The sequence below is a fragment of the Stegodyphus dumicola genome, chromosome X2, assembly GCF_044657685.1.
Source record: "Stegodyphus dumicola isolate Sdum_Otavi_A_Nest chromosome X2, ASM4465768v1".
Lineage (NCBI taxonomy): Eukaryota > Metazoa > Arthropoda > Arachnida > Araneae > Eresidae > Stegodyphus > Stegodyphus dumicola.
The window spans coordinates 126,960,478-126,978,445 of NC_140781.1; the positions used below are offsets into that span (position 1 = coordinate 126,960,478).

General features: G+C 35.5%; 1 protein-coding gene across 2 annotated transcripts in view; it reads right to left on the bottom strand.

Annotated features, from left to right (window-relative positions):
- Positions 1 to 17,968, bottom strand: part of LOC118197632 (uncharacterized) — a 142,213-nt gene that overhangs the window by 45,353 nt on the left and 78,892 nt on the right. For both annotated transcript variants that reach the window (XM_085809735.1, XM_085809736.1), the window contains exon 4: positions 4,272 to 4,334. In XM_085809735.1, the coding sequence (XP_085665861.1) occupies positions 4,272 to 4,334 (63 nt within the window). The remainder of the gene's footprint in view (positions 1 to 4,271; positions 4,335 to 17,968) is intronic.

Sequence of the window (17,968 nt, forward strand, 5' to 3'; positions counted from 1 at the left end):
CACAAGAACAATAATGAGAAAGATAAGTTCTTTGAGAAAAAATATGATATTTAATCGAAAGCAGTCCATTGCTCGAAAAGATAAGACTGCTGATCATTTGTGTTCGATCTGGCTATGAGTCCCGGCGAACGGGGCGCATATTTCACAAGATCTGTGTAGCCGCCGAGGGAGTGGCTTCTAGGATGGACCAATGGGCATCCAGTAATATTTCTGTCATGTCACATGACCTTTCGCGCGCTTTAAGATTTGAACAAGATGGTTGAAAATATTCTGCCACGCAATTTTCTGTACAAAATAATTAAAGCATCGTCGATTTCTTCTGAAAATTTTCATTGCGAAGTTAGATCAAATATAAGCAATTGTGAAGATTTCACTACCTGGTTAAAAGAATTTGAAATAAATACAAACACATGTTGGATACTCCACAAAAATATCCATGTGAAATATTACTTAATAAGTGGTAAATAAGATGAAGAAACAAATATGTGATAAACATCTGAGTCCAAATGCTATCTTTACATAAAACTATGCATATGAGAAAAATATTTATTCCAATTATATATGTAAATAGAAGTCAGCATTTATTATTGCAGTCTATATATAAAAGTTATTCTATAATAATAGCCAATGCAGAATTTTATTCAAAGTGAACTTTACTAATTTGCATTCGTATACATTTAGCGTGTTAAATTTCACATTTAATAACTGCTCACTCTTAAATGTACTGTCTACACAAAAAATATTCAGCACACAGAATGAATTTATCTTATTCACAACGAATATATTCAATTTATTCATATATAATTTTTAATGTTAACAATGGATATAACCAAATCATACACAATATGTATTCTGAATCTTACACTTTAAAAATCAAAAGAATGCAAGCACTGAAATAAGAAAAAACTAGATTCACTGTAACACTTCCAGTCCTTCTCAGCTCAATTAAAAAAAGAACTACACACTTGAATTCTCTTAATCCACAGGTTAGTAAATGTATAATGTTCGAAGCTAATTGTAGCTTGAGTCATTTTCTCGTTGTAAAGAGCGATAATATGCGGTGAACATCAAATCCAAACATTAATGAGTGATAAAAATCGCGAAAGTGAAATGTCAGAGATTAATTAAACTCATAAAACGAAAGCACTATGAGATTTTCTACTATTACGCTATAAATTTATAACTGCGAGTCAAATGCAAATTAAAACGTAAACAACATACGTTCACATGCACCAAGATTTAGCGTCACAAGAACAATAGAAGCTCAATGGTCCATTTTCGAGACCCCTCCCTCAGTGGCTACGCTGATGTGCACTTGTGAAATATGCGAATGGGGATGGATGGATGGATGTTTATGTAATTGTTCCCATGTGTACGGTAAAATCAAGCCAGTTTTCCTAAGAAAGCCCTCGAAGACATGCCTCCTCTTAGGCAGATAACCACAGTACACTTTGCCATATTTAATTAAACAATAATCAGAAATAATTAATTTTGTACAGAAAATTACGAACAAAGTGAGAATGGTAAGGATTTCTTAAATCTTTAACAGACATTAAAATAAGACATGAAGCTAATGTTTCTCAAACTGTAGTTCATGAGAACTCTAGAAGAGGATAAGCACCTCTTTATTCACGAAATAATTTATGCTTAACTATTTTTAAATGAGAGAAAATGAAAAATTTACCTTGACTCAAAAACCTCCATTAAAAAATACTCGGTTATCAGCAGGGAAAAAAAAACTCAGGAATGGAACTGGAATCCAAACAGATCCAATGTTAACAGCAGTTCAAAATTTCATATCTGCAGCACACACACAGACATACGGAGAAGCCAAGATCTCTACAAGAAGTGCGCTAACAACGGTCGATAAACAAGTCCGTATAATATTGCATTGAGTCGATCAAAGTTGCGTAAGTATTAACAATCTGTTTTAAGGATAGTGAAGTTACTTAAGTGTCTTCATCACGAAGAATCACGCGAGATCAAACATGAACCGCCAACACGCAAAAGTATAATCCTACAGATGAACTATCAAATAGTTCTTCTTTTAATACCAAAGGCAACATATTTTTCGCAAACATTGCTTTTTAAATATACTAAAGACTCTATGTATCCTATGCCTAAGAGCCTGAAATCTAAAGAACACTAAAAACACTTAAGCACATTAAATTAATAGTAATAGTTTTAATGTTTTCTTCAATAATAAATGAGTATAAACAATAATGAATGTGAAATAAGAAAATTGCTACAACTAAAATTAAGAATTTAAGATATATTGCAGAAATTAAACATATTAAATCTTTTCATTACATGCCTAAAATTATATATGGGTTGAAAGTGAGTATCTACCCACATTTAAAACTATAGCGAGGATTGGAATTGATGACTTAATATTTACATCATCCTACATTAATGTACATTTGATATATTATGATGATATTCATTAATGATGTTCTGATGTATGAACTTAAGATGCTCATTGTTGCAAAAGGATACTTTAAGGTTAAATTATTAAGCACATGGAGGGCTAGCTGCCTAAGAGGATAGATGCGTACATGGAAGATTTCTTACGAAAACTGGTTTCTTACTGTAACTAGATATGGGGCATTCCTCACTCCGCGAGTCCCTTCGCTTCTTAGAACCAGGCACAGAGGTTCTTCCTAAACTTTGTCTAGAGTGTTTTCATAAATATATATAATAAAAATCAGAAACAGTTGCAAAGTTCTCTACATGCAGTGAAACCCAATCATTTAAGACAGTTAGAATTATCTACTTTTAAAATTTTAAATTTTGAAACCTATTTTAAGGTACTGTAGAGACATTAGGTATTTTTGGGGAAGCAGGTGAAGTGAAAAATGAGTAACGCCTTCGCCGGCAGTCAAACCACGGACCTCTGGAATACGCGCCCAGTATGCAGACCACAATACCACGAAGGCACGCTAAGAAGGCGGGAGAAACACCTTATATATTCCCTCCTTTTAAAGGGCGACTGGGGTTTTAGGGGACCCAATCGCCAAATACTGGGTGTGGAGAATCATCATCCACCACCCTTTTAGGTCGGGCGCCACTGAAGAGACATTAAGTTATTTTTTAAAGCAATAGAGATGAAAAATTAGCAACGACTTCGCCGGAAATCGAATCATGGAACTCTGGAACACGCGCCCAGCGTGCAGACCACCAAATTATGAAGGCGGGAGAAATACCTTATATACTCCCCCTTTTAAAGGGGCGATTGGGGTTTTAGGGAACCCAATCGCCAAATTCTGGGTGTGAAGAATAATCATCCACCACCCGTTTAGTTCGAGCGCCACTTGTAGAGGCATTAGGTATTTTTTTGGAAACAGGAAAGATGAAAAATGAGCAACGCCTTCGCCGGGAATCGACCTCTGGTATAATGCCTCCCTACACGGACCTCTGGAATACGACCACTACACCCCGAAAGAAAGACCACTACACCCCGAAGGCACGCTAAGGAGGCGGGAGAAATACCTTATGGTATTACTGTACAGATTTAGATTTATTCTAGCTTTAGTTAAACTTTTTGTAATTGTATTATAATAGCATAGCTTTACAGATGCACTTTTTCCGGGGTGGACCAAGCAAGCAATCATGCAGCTATCACGTTCCTCAGGATATGAATCCAGGGTTAGCTACAACTGTTCAGCGGCCTTAGCCATTCTGCCGCTGGAGCGCCTTTTGAACCAAAAGTTGTAGAATGTAATTTAAATGTAATTTAAAAATCTGTATCTGTTAGTCACCGAAATCTCTCTCTTTTTTTTTCCTTCGCCCCCATCTCCAGAATGTCACTCTATAATTGCTCTTCATTTGAAGATTAACCATTTCCCAGCAAGGAAGATAATAATTGCAAATTCAATATGAAATTGATTATGTAGTGAACTCTACGTCCAAATAATACATTAAATCAAGTTTTTATATACGTATCTCTCTCTCTCTATATATATATATATACAAACGCAACGTTAACAACATCTCTTGTGCACAATTTGTAGGTGTACATTTGTAGGTGAAAATATTTCGTAAGCAGTGGAACTTCCTATTCTCTGCATGTGGTCAACTGTTGCAATGCATACACATTTTCACGGTTTCTCTCAACAACATGGTCTAATTTATAAGTTTTAGTAGTAAAAGATTCCACAAACTTTAAGGATTCGAATTAAGATTTAAGATATGTCTAATTTATAATTTATGAAATCACAGAAATATTTATACAGAACAGATCAATGAATATATAAGGAGCATTTTAAAAATACCTTTTAATCTTCTTCTTCTTACGTACAGTGGTTCAGCAGTGAATCTATCATAACAGTTTTTACCTATAAAAAATAAATTTTTTTAATTTATGTATAAACACTATAGATTAAAATATTCACATTTTAGGTACTAATATTACAGCTTGAAAGAAAGAATACATTAACATATTTTCTAAAGAAATAACGTCAATTATCTAAAGATCTAAGTATTTCACGTAAGTTTTGGAATTATATGCTCAATTAATGCATAAAATACTATAATTGAAGTCTTACATGTTATAAATTCAAAGTTAGCTTGGGTAGATTAAGAGGCACTACATTTTGGCTTCATTAACATAATTTAGTGATATTTGCTTTTCGAAGGCTCACGATATATTGCTAACCTAGAAACTTTATATTTTTGTAGATACAACCGAACCAGTCCAGTTTATGCATTAAAGTTCTGCCGACGGGTTTGTCCAGCAGTATCAGCGCAGATTTTAACAAGAGCGATGGCTAATAAATTTCTTCGAAATTTTCTCTGCGAAAATCAATCTCGAAAGTTTAGGCACGGCTGAAGATTTCCTGCTAAATTAAACAAAATGCGATTTGAAGTTTACTGAAAGAACCAATCAATTTTATATAATCTTTATCAAAATACGATTAAAAAAAGAAGAAATACAATTATTGAATACTTTATATACTGCTCATTAAAATACTTTATAATACTCATTAAAACAACATTTCAAAACCTTTATACTCTACCGATAGTCCACTCTTCTACAATGATAAAGAACACTACGATAAAGACACCAAAAATTTTTATTGCCCATAAAACTAAGGCTAAAAGCGCAAGTGAATACCGCCATTTCCCTTAGAAAGATTCTGAATGAAGGCATCTCTCCCTTTACGCAGATAGTCCTCACCTGCTTTGCACTGAACGCTTAACTACACAAAAAATAGATTGTCTGTTCTACTGTCGTCTACAACAAGCATATGGCTTGTGAGCGTTTATTTAACTGAATAGGGTAAAGCATGCGAGGGGGGCTACGTGCCTTCGTGAAGGGCTTTTAAAATGAAACTGGCTTGTACTCATGTTACCCATTATGGCTTGTGAAACAGGTCCTGGGTTTATTTCATTTTTTGATATAACTATACAAGCAATCCATGCATCGACGATAAATTCCTATGGTTTTAGGTTGTTTAAACGGATTCTCAGAAAATGCAATGCACATATACAGTCGAAGATCGAGCTTTGAAGACAGAACACAGTCGGAAGTGGCGCAAAAGCTTCTCGTACCTTTTCTGCTTGCTACCATAATTGTGAAGCGGTCTTCTGCACTTTTGACCTCTTTTGATCTTTGAGTTTGCGAACTTTACATAATGGCTGCTGACAGAACAAGTTGCTTCAGTTGCTGTTGCTGAGTATAAAATTCGACATAACTTTGAGAATAACAAGCAAGTCAGAATTTTCATCTTTTAGTTGAGAACATTAAAATCCGTTTGACACTGATTCGAGGGCGTCCGCCTAAAACATCGCGGCAAATACATCGAGAAGGAAACAACGCAAGGCGAAAACGACGTCATACAAAATATTGTGGGAGAAAGAAAGCAAGGAGAATATATCGCAGTTTAAAAACATCGTCGTCGAAAAAAATCGTGCTGAAAATTTAAAGCACCTACAAATCATCGCATGACGATAACATCGCAGACGTGAGTTTTCAAGCTTTAAAAATTCGCATAATGATTTGTGACTGCAAGAAGGAATGAGGAATGACTTTACGTTTGTTTTATATTTTTGAATTAACCTATAAGTTTTTGTTGAAAAATAAGAAGGAAATTTAAGCAATTCTAGGTATAGCAGTTAATAAAACTTTAAACTCTTACAGTTAACTAATAAATATCATTAATTAATGAATCTTAAAATTTTATTGGTAATTTTTCATGAAAAATAAAGTCTAAAAGGATTAGAAAAAGGAAGATGAGTTACTGCATGAGGTTATCTCTATTAAAACTGTTTAATTAACTATCAAATTATCAAATTATGTAAAATGCTATAAGTAGTATTAATTTTCTACTCATTTCTGTCTTTGAATGCTTACGTTTCCTTTTGAATTTTTTAGCAAAAATTTATTATTTAATTCAAAAATATAGATGTATACTCATTCCTTTTTGCGCTCATAAATCATTATGCAAATATGCATTTACAACTTTTAAAGCCTGAAAAACAAATGTCTCTAATGTTATCGTCATGCGATGATTAGTTAGGCGCTTTATTTTTTTACCATGATAATTTCCGACGACGATGTTTTTAAAATGGGAAGTTTTTGAATCGCTATTTTCGACGACGTTTTGTACCACGATGTTTAATAAATGCGATGCTTTTCTCTTTGCTTTCTTTTCTTCTACGATGATTTGTATTTTCGCTTTGCGTTTTCTCCGCGACTTTTTCGTACGCGATGTTTTCGCCTGTAACCGATTCGAATGATCATTTAAGAGATAAGCAAATAAAAATATGAGTCAGAAGAGGGAATTACTGGACACGTTTTGAGCAGATAAGGACACAGCAACAACATATTTAGCGTACGAACAAATAAGATTAAATTAATCACGCAACATAACATAGTTGAGCTGCAGCAAAATGTGCCATTTACGAAGATGGTATCCCTAAATTTAAGAGCAAGGGGTTAACATCCCTGCTTATTCCCTGGAATCCTTAAGCCTTGGAAATGCTGCGGACCACACAAAGATGAGAAATTTATATGTGTGGTCGCCCAAGGGTTGTAGTGTTCGAAATGTGAGACGACACGCTCTAACATTGTAGAATCATCATTTTTCATCTTCAGTCATTTCAGCTATTTGTAATGTCAGTTACAAGAATTTTAACTTCACGGCTAGTGTCAAGGGATTTTAGCGATCTGCATGGTGTCTGTTATCATGCACCTCCATCTTAGAGACACTGACGGACCAATGATCCTGTTGCTCCTCTGATAACATTTGAGCTATAATGAATCAGAGGACATAAAGTATAACCGAAATATTAAATTGGCATGACTAATTGAGTCTGCAAACTGTTTTAGACAAGACAATAACTCAGAATGCTCCTAAACATTCGACTAGAGAGATTCTTGCAGCTAACAAGGTCCTCTTATAATGAGAATAACCTACAATAATTATATCTATGCTTTAAGCGTTGTTATACATTGTTAATGGAATATATAATAGATTTATATGAGTAGAGTAGACTTTAAGGTCCCCCTTGTATTATGGCGAACTTGTTGTTTGATTTATCGCCAAGTTGTTTCATTTATGATAGCCTGAATAGTTGAATGTTCTGGAAATCCTATTGTGACGTAATCGGGTGCATGATTCTGGGAAATTTTGAATCATGGGATGTTTTGTCAGCGTTTTTGTGGTGTGTGTTGGTTTGATTCTTTAGACGGTAGAATGGCCGAAGGTAGTAAGATTAATTTGAAGTTTCTGTACAATTTGTAGCGAAAGGGGAAAAGAGCTTTAATTGACTGGTGTGTAAATGAAGATTTACTTAGTAGCCATTATAAGTGTCCTGTATGTAGGAAGGATATGTGTCTAGTCGAACGTAAAAAACGTTTAGATGGGTTTGTAGGAAGAAAGGTTCAGATGGTCACTATGTGAAGCGTTCGATCAGAAAGAGTACCTGGTTTGAAAAATGTCATTTGAGTATGATTGATATTTTGATTTTTACGTGGCTCTGGGTGTACGAAGCGAACTCGAAAATCATGGTAAGTGAATATTTGCTTTTGGTAGTGCTTAAATGTATAACATGTTTTTCCTTTTTTATGTTATTTTATTGTTTGGTTTAAAATGTATTTTATTGAGATTGTGTATTTTTTGTTTGCCTATATTGTAGAATTTGGTGCTTCTTTGACCTTTAAAGTGAAAATATATCGATGTGTACATGGACAAAGTAAAGGGAGTGCGCAATGCAAGTTTGTGCAATTCTGAGATTTTTTTTAAAGTGAAAATAGGTCGACGTGTACATGCATAAAGTTAAAAGAGTGCGCAATGCCATTTTTGTGCAATTCGGGGATTTTTTTTAAGTGAAAATAGGTCGAAATGTACATGGATAAAGTCAAAGTAGTGCGCAATGCCATTTTTGTGCAATTCGGGGATTTTTTTTTAAGTGAAAAGTAAGTCGATATGTACATGGATATCGAGTTTGTGCAATTGTTTGTCTTGTTATTTTCGCTTTGTGTAGCGGCGATTTTTGGCGCAAAAATCACCGCTTCGCAAGCCAAAATAACGAGTCAAAGAATTGCATAAAATCGGTACCCATGTACCGCCAAAAATCGCCAAGTTTCCCCAAGGGGTACCCTAAACTATACTTTTACCGATTTATATTAAATATATTTTAGTTCTATATCGGTAGGTAATACGCATCTTTACACAAACGTGGAGTCGCACCATTAGTGCAGCATACCGTCATCACCCCAAAAAATAAAAGTCCAAGTAAATTAGAAACCGCTTATATTCCAAAAATTATCTCACTCATAGTTTCTCTGATTTCTGAGAAGCAAAGCAGCTGCTCAACGAAGGAGTACTAAGACTTTCTTTGCAGTTTGAAATAAATAACTGAGACAACCATTATTTTCCTCTGAACATGCCGCCTATGGAAGATATGCAGATGACAGCTGATGAAGTACTGTGTTTCATGTGTTGTAAAAGAGCTTCGTAATAGTTATCGGCATGCATTTTAGTATGACAAAAGTCATCCATATCGTAAGGGGCTTTTTTTTTATTGAGATAAAACATATGTGTAGAGAAATAGAGCATGCAAGAATACTGATAGAACTACAGATACGTGCCAAGGAAAGTTTACAACTTTACATGGTAGCGCACGTTTGAACGAATTATCTAAGACTTTCTTAAATTGCTGTCTTTGATAATGAATTAACAACAAATACATCCTACTTGCCATGCACCGCAGGGGGCATTCTGAGTAAAAAATTTTAAATTGCAGATTTTTCGTTTTGCAGCACTTTTCCTTTGCATTACAAACAGAAGACAATTTTTAACTTCCACTACTTTGAATTTATAAACTTTTTGGCATACTAAAGTTAAACTATGACTCTAAACGCAGAATCTTTCGGCATGATGGTGATATTTAATTGGATGACTATTGATCATGTCTGTGTAGACTGGATTAAACAAGACTGGAACTAGAAAAAAGTCTTATATTTTTTCCTAACCTAATATAAGAGTGTCATCCATGAAATTACAGGAGATGGCCCATGGCAATACGATTTATTGCCGCTATCTTCGTTTTCAAGCCGATTTATTCTTTGGTGGGCCAAATGTACCATCTTCGTTTTAGCAGCACTTGCAACACATGAAGGCTTGTTTGGAGGGCATACATCGGTTTGAGAAAGCAAGGATTAGCATTCTGACTGAAAAGATAAATATCTAATATGACTAATTTAGAAGTCAAACAACAAAAATCAGCGTTATATTTTCAAATTTTCGCAAGACTACTTTCGAAGGTTTTACCGAAATGTCAATCACCACGTAAAATTTTGCCCAACTTTTTCAGACTCAGCCTGTATAAAATAAAACTGAATCTTATTAAAGTAGAATGAAATTGCACTTATCTTTCTGATTCTTCGAACGCTTCCATTCTTCTCACAGCGCAGTCATTCCGCGTTGGGTAGGACATTATTTGTACAATTCGAAGCCTTTGGCAGCGCTGGTTCTCCCCCTCCTCCGCAGCCTTTCGCTTCTTGGTACCTAAGGTAGTAATTTTAGGTAGCGTATGCTAAGTTCTGCGCATAGCCCTTCAAACGTTTGGCTAAAAATTTGCTTACCAATATCGGAAATTAATTTTCACGGAACCCCGTTTATTTAAAAAAGAATCTGCAGCTATTTTAGCCGAAGCCTACGACTGTAAACGTGTTTTTGGAACTGTCCTGAATAATAATGGCTAATAAATTGTGTTTTCGTTCTTCGTCAAGTGTTGTCGTCAATCACTCCAAATCCGCGAACCCGTGCAGAAATGCAACAATATTGTGTTCGGCTATGATCGGTGTAATGGTTATCGCTGTTACTTTGAGCCTGCCTTTCATTCCCGCAGGAGATTCGTATGTTTATACGTGTGTAGTGTTTTTGTACTTAAAATACGCAGCGAGCCGAAAGTCCTCTCGAGTGGTTTGATGGTAAAGAGAGAGGGGCGGGTGACCCTTGGGAACGTCTGTGGGGGATTCTTTTCAAAATTAGGGAAGTGGGTTACTATCATCTAGAAGATTAAGGGTGTAGAGACATTAGGTTATTTCGAAGCAGGAGAGATGAAAAATGAGCAATGCCTTCGCCGAGACTCGAACCACAGACTTCTCGAATACGTGCCGATTGTGCGGACCACTACACCCCGAAGGCATGTTAAGAACGCGGGAGAAATACCTTATAAGTGTCCAATGAATCAACCTTAGCGACAAACGTTTTCCTGAATATAACTGTCCTACGGCCGGATGGTCTAAATAAACTGTAATCGACTTCCCAAAATGAACTGGGAACTTTTGTACGACTAATAAAACTGCGAGCGTTTCTCCCTCGGTAGCACTGTAGTTTCTTTACATGGGATTAAAAGTTTTACTAAAATACGCTACTGGTTGGCGTTTCTGCATGAGGACTGCTCCCACTCCATAATCTGAGGAGTCTGCCGAAATTTCTATGTTTTCGTCGTCTTTCGGAAATTTTAACACGGGGGGGGGCTTTTATTAGGGCCTGTTTTAATAATTCAAACGCTGTACTAGCCTCGGCTGTTTAAGTAAAGCGGTTGTTCTTCCTCTTTAATTGTAACAACGGTTCGGCTATTTGAACGAAGTCTTTAATGAAAGTCCTATAATATGAACACATATCTAACCGTTTGAGTCCGGCGCGCGCTTCACTTGTCGTATGCCAAAAATACGGCGCAGCAGGATAGCGCTTCTCTTGTTTTGTATCGAGAACGCGAAGACGCTGCTGTTGGTTAGTATACTTGAAAAAAAATTATTGAAAATTGAAAAAAAATTATTGAAATATTCAATTAGTTTCGCATCAGAAAGAGGGGCATGCTTTGGTCCAGGTACTTCAGAAAAAGTATTCGATTCGTTCGAAAAAATTGTATCCACGGGTAAAAACTCATCAATAATATCGTCATCGGAGGTACTTGCAGTTACTTCATCATCATCACTGCTATCACTAATAACTCGTAATCTCTTAGAACGAATGATGATGTCACTTCCACTCAGGGCTTAACTCAGGGCCACTTAGAAAAATGCATTGCTGATCCTCATCACCTTACGACAAATCAGGGCTTAATTTCTAAGATTAGAAATGCCGGAGCCCTATGGAAAACCGTCAGCAAAGAGGAACAAAAGTAATTAAATAAATAAAATGACTATTAAACTCATTAATAATTTTAAAATTAAATAGTTCATTATTATCAAATTAATTAACAGCTATTTAATTAATGATTCTAAATTATTTAATCAATAATTATTAGATAATTAATTAATTATAATTTAATTGATAATTATTAAATAATTAATTATTATTTATTGAAATTATTAAATAACTAAAATTAAATAAAATGTAAAGAGATAAATTGAAATTTAATAAGCGATTTTTAACATAATTTTATTGTTAAAATAAAATTTTCGGGATAAAAATTTCTACTGAATTTGTTATTCAGTTACATAAAAGAAGTGTTGCAGCCTTCTTATTCAGGGCTCCGGTGCGTTTCGGCTAGAATTAGGATTTAGTACAAAAACTAAGAAGCACGGGAGCCGAGATCCGGTGGGCTTCGAACCAATTTAAGCTCTGATCGTAGGGGGTTTCTTTTATCATCACAAAAATTAAATATACTTAAAGTGTAGCTGATGAAAATTCCAGGGCGAAACAGAATGAGGGTATAAATGGGTGGAAACAAAAAATAAGGGGAATCTTGGCGAGAGAGAACGTTCTCTTTGACCACGCCTTCTGCTGATATAGCCATCGAGCAGATGTGTGTCAGGGGTAAAATGAGTTCTGAATCCGACTCCTAAGAACAAATGTAAAGTTGCTGGTTACGCTTCCCCCCTAATTAGTGTATACTGTAGGAAGACGATGTATAAAACGTTTTTAACGCAGTTTATCTCAGTATTTCACTCTTATTGTACTCGCTGTCACTTAACGCACATTTAAGAACACAAATTGTCCTTCCTGCGAGGATAACTAACCATCGATAACAATACACTAGATACGATGGCATGGCGAGAAATTTACGCGTTCCTAAACAAACTCTCCCAAATTTATTGCCCTTCTTAAAGAGAAAGGTTTCCGCATGTGAGTGAGGGGACTTTACTTGAACATCTCATGCTCTCATGAGTTCGTAATTCTAGGGAAACAGAGTATTGCAAGGCCTGCTTTTTGTTAAACTAAAACGTTAGGAATTCTAATTTTTTCCCCTTTAAATTGTGGTGCAATTTATAAAAAAAAGTACCCGAGCTCATCTTATTCAGGGCTCCGGTGCGCTCCGGCTAGAATTGTAATTTATCTTTAAAACTGAGAAGTGCCGGATCCGGGCTCCGGTGGGCTCCGACGCAATTTAAGCACTGCTTCCACTATCACTTTCAAGGTCATTACTATACTCTTCATTATCACTTCTCATAACATAATCACTTTCAAATGAATCAGAAGTTGACATGTGTTATTTCGTAATAACACTTAATAAAAAAATGAAAATTTCCAATTCCTATAAAACAACTGCTACTGATATCATTACAACTGCTCTTAATAATTGCGTAAAATATACTAACCAACAGCAGCGTCTTCGTATTCTCGATACAAAACAAGAGAAGCGCTATCGCGCTGCGCCGTATTTTTGGTATACGACAAGTGAAGCGCGATGGCGCTTCGCCGGACTCAAAGGGCTAAGAATGAAAATTATTTTCTTTGCAGTATTTGGCGGAGGGGAATCAGAATTATTTTTGAATCTTTTGTTTCTATGCCTTTACTGGATATTTTGTATCCTAAGTACGGAAGTTCTGTAGCAGCGAACTTACATTTGGCGGCCCTTATTTTTAGTCCAGATTTATTTAGGAACGAAAATACTTCACGTAAATCCTTAATATGCTGGCCGATGGTTTCATTTGTTTTTATTATATCCTCTAAATAAATGAAAGTGTTTTTTTCCGAGGACTGGTCGCAAAATTATATCCAAAGAATATGTATTCGTTCTTTGACATTTTTTGATTATATCCATAGCGCGCTGAAAGTGACAGGCGCTTCACATAATCCAAACGACGTTCTTAAGAAAGTGTAGAAACCGGATTTAGTAATTAACGCTGTTTTAGGGACATCTTCGGGTTTCACGCCAATTTGAAAATATCCCGATCTGAGATCCAATGTTGCCATGAATTTAGTAGATTTAATGATTATTTCTTCAATTATGGACAATAACGCTGGAAAGCATATTCGAATAAGCTTTACAATGCAATGGATTTCGGAGCTCAAACTAGTCCCGCACTTGGGAGTTGCGGCAATACTTGAATAATTTATTTATCCGGCCTCTTGCCACACAAGTTAAAAAAATTGGACTTTCCGTAGGATGAAGTCCTTCAAGTCCTCGACTTCATACTGGAATTTACTAAATAGCTCCGAGTGAAGCTTGGCCATATCCTTGATAATGGGGAACGCTTTAATTAGTGCATTCTTTAAGTTTTCGAAATTGTCGCTTTCGTTGCTAAGCTCACCTAAAAAAAACTTGCTAATGCACTTATAGCATGTAGAAGACTAGCCTCTAAGAACGGATGTGGTAACGGTAACTTTCTGCGCTTCGGGTACTGGATGCAGCAGAAAATGATAATTTAATTGTTCAGTAAAATTTAAGACTGAGGTCTTTCCATTAAAAGTTGCTGTTGGTTTCATAGCAGCTCTAAGGGTGTCAACAATAAATTGAGGGAATCACACTAATGGTGAAGTTTCTTGTGCCACAGTTCTTCTTATTGTTTGGACGCCAGTATAGAGTCTCGTTTTCTTGAGTAGCATAAAATAACGAGACCTAAAAGACTGCGTGAGAAATTATCCTCAGGTCTTAGTTACGACAAGAAGTCAGAAGAAGAGGTGTGAAGAAACCTGTGAAATTATATTCCCTCAATATAATTTCACAGATGGCACCACTTGGACGTAAACAAAGCCAATACTTCTGACTTAGCTCAAAGTAGGTAACGATGAACTTAAAATAAAATGGAGTAAGTTTAGCTTAACGACTCACAGGATAATTTAACGCGCAGGAAGGTTCTGACTAGTAGAAGTTGACGCAAGCAAGCTTAATGGCTAGAAGCGCTCAATGCCACAGAAATCTAATCGCTAGTCATTCAAGATAGGAACGTGTGCTTCAAGCAGACATAACACGCTCTAAAAATCACCTTCCAAAACTTTTCCTTAAATACTACTTTTCTCTATTTTATTTGAATACACACGCGCTAGCTTAACGTTCTGGCAAGAAAATGCGGATGAAAATTAGAATTAAAATAGAGTTCATATAAACATATTATTCAATATTAAAATGACGATAAAAAGTAGTATTTGTAATAAGAACAAACCATTCGCATTCCGGAACCACAGCATCAGTCATCAAATGGATCTTGAAAACTTGACTTCGTAAATAATTTTAACAGTCACATCTGCGTTCAGCGTAACAAAATTAGAAAACAAATTTCCCACATTTAAAAAATTTTATTTCGGATATCATTTGGTGGCAGTTAACAGATTTTCGAGAACTGCGCATGCGTACTCCAACAACAGCATTAAAAGTGCTACCAATGGGATTAGTTGGTAGGATTCACGGAGTGTTTAGCGAGATGAATCCCCAGTCTTTGCATTGTGGCAGTTAACACATCAAGCTGATTCTGCTCCTGTTTCGAAGATTATTTGGGATATTTTTTAGCATTATCAAGGGTATCCCGAAAAGTAGCCAGTTGACAATCCTGAGCTATAGTGTATCTTGACAGAGAGAATAAATTTCAATTTTTGTTGTTGATTTCAGGGATAATTCAGCAGATATGAGAATGAAACACAATATGTATCTATTAAAAAAAAAGGCAACAAATAAATAAAAAAATCAAAGTGGTATCAGATACATTAGCTTCTAAACATTAAATAAAGATAATTAAAGCAGTAAACTTAAAATTAACAAAACTAGCTTAATATTTACTTTTTAAAAGAAGCAGCAAAATTGTTTACATAGGGTACCTAAATTACAATAATTAGTATTGCATTCAAATGCCGTTAAACAGTTTGTAATTCAGCTGCTAGTACGTTGTTACTCACGGCAGAAAACATAATACAGTACAAAGTCCGAGATCTGGACGTCCAATATCTGGAATGATCTAAAATCCGGACCTTACAGCCACAAAAATTACATTTTACGAAAATTTTTTTTAATGCTTTAGTCTTGTGCATTTTATTTTTTTCCCGTAAGAAAACATCTGGAGAATCCCAATTCTTAGTTTCACTTCGGCAAAAAAATAAAATACCTCTACTTGGCATACATCTCAAACGGAAACATTCTACATAGAAACGTTTACAACTACTAATATTTTAAGTCCCTGGCGAATCATTATTTCTTACATTTTGCTTTCATTACCATATGTTTATCAACACATGACAACTTGAGTTATGACTCATGCAGCGATGCTTAAACAATTTTTTATATTAGTAATTGAATAACAAGAGTAGGGAAACCTTTTATTTTGACATTACGCTTGGCGATAATTACAGATTTTAGTTGAGTGCGCTAAATGTTGACGAGGAAAAATTTAACAAACATTTCTTTCCATATACTAAAAATAAATTTTGTTAATGAAACTGATAGGCCAAAAGGTTACATTTAGTGCTATTTGAATTAATGAAAGATTTTTTTTTTATTTTTTTTATTCAGATAAACCCAGAACCGGCGCCAGAGCTCAAGACAAAATTTTTGGAATTTAGAGAAGCACCAAGTAACAAAATTAAGGGATGATAAAGTTTTTAGAATTTAGAGAAAGCACTTGGACCGAAAATCGAGGGGCGGCAAAAATTTAGAATTTAGTGAGGCGCTTGGTAGCAGAATTTAGGACCTTCAAAGACCGCATCAGGCGGCAAAATATCTAGCGCCAGCCCTCAGTAAGCTTAAGGATATGAGGGAATTTGTTTATTCAGGACTCCAGATAAGCCATAAGCATGTGCAAGAATTATACGTAAGTAAAATAAATAACTAAATTAATACAGTTTCAAGCTTAATTGTCTCAGTGCGCGATAGAAACAAGGCAAAATTTAACGGAACATTTCGTCGCCATGCTACATAGCGAATTATGTATAGCGTACGCTGTTAAGCTAGGCTAACACTTTATTGATTCCGCAGAATTTCGGTTAATATAGCAGATTGCGCTGTTCGTTAACTTTTTGATTTGATCCAGCTTATAATTTTTTGCAGGCTGTTATAATTACAGAAATTTTATGAAAACTAAAGTTTGAACTTTCGATTATGTCAAAAAGAGCTTCTTATTCTGGAGCTGCAACAGGATCTACAAAGCGAAAGCATGTTTCGATGTCCATTAAACGAAAAGTGGAATTGCTGGAAAAAAAATGGATATAGGTATATCTGTCTCAAAATTATGCGAGGAGTATGGCACTGGAAAGTCAACTGCATATGACACAACAGAAAAAGAAACTTTATGATTTTTTGTAGATTCCGATACCCCACTCGCAACGAATAATAGAAAAATTATTCGCTATGCTATAAGTGATGATCATGACCAAGTGATGATCGAATGGTCAGAGAGAGACGCAGCGAGGGCGTGCCATTGATGCGTCCAATGCTAATGCTCAAGCCAATATTTCATGAAAGAATGAAGTTAAAAAAACTGAGTGCACATATTCGATAGACTGGTTAACCAAAATTTAAAATCGCCGTGGTATAAGGCAATTAAAAATTTCAGTTGAAAAAGCTTCCAGCTGATATTGAAGCTGTTGAACTATTTTCAGATGAATTCATTTAACTCATTAATAGTGAAACGTTATCTCCAGGAAAAATTTACAACGCTGATGAAACTGGACTTTTTTAGCAATATGTACCGCGAAATACCTTGGCAACCTCTATAGAAAAAGCTCCAACTAGTGTCAAAAATTCCAAAGCTAGACTAACAATTTTAGCATGCGCAAATGCTGCAGGAACGCACACGTGCAAACTTTTCGTAATCAGAAAAATACACGACCTCGAGCATTTAAAGGAGTAACGATTTTCCCCGTCCTACGTCGAGCAAATAAAAACAGCACGGATGACACAAGCGTTAATGTATGGTTTGGTTTGAAAATAATTTCATACCCGAGGCTCGGCAAAATTTGAATTCGGTTGGTTTACAAAATTGTCTTGACTGTAGATAACTGTTCGGGTCATATTTCACTTAAAGATTTAATGAAAGATATTGTATCCATGTTATTCTTTCTTCCACGCTGTATATCCATCATTCAGCCTACGGATATCGGAATAGTACGCGCGTTGAAGTCGCATTTTTAAAATCAACGTTAAATTTCTGGAATAATAGCAAGACTATTCAAGAGTTTTTGAAATATTTTAACATAAAATCTGCTCTGTAGAGCATCGCAAGATCGTGGGAGGATGTGCCTCTACATACTTCAAAAAATGCTTGGCATAATTTATGGCCAGTTACCATATTTCATGGTGA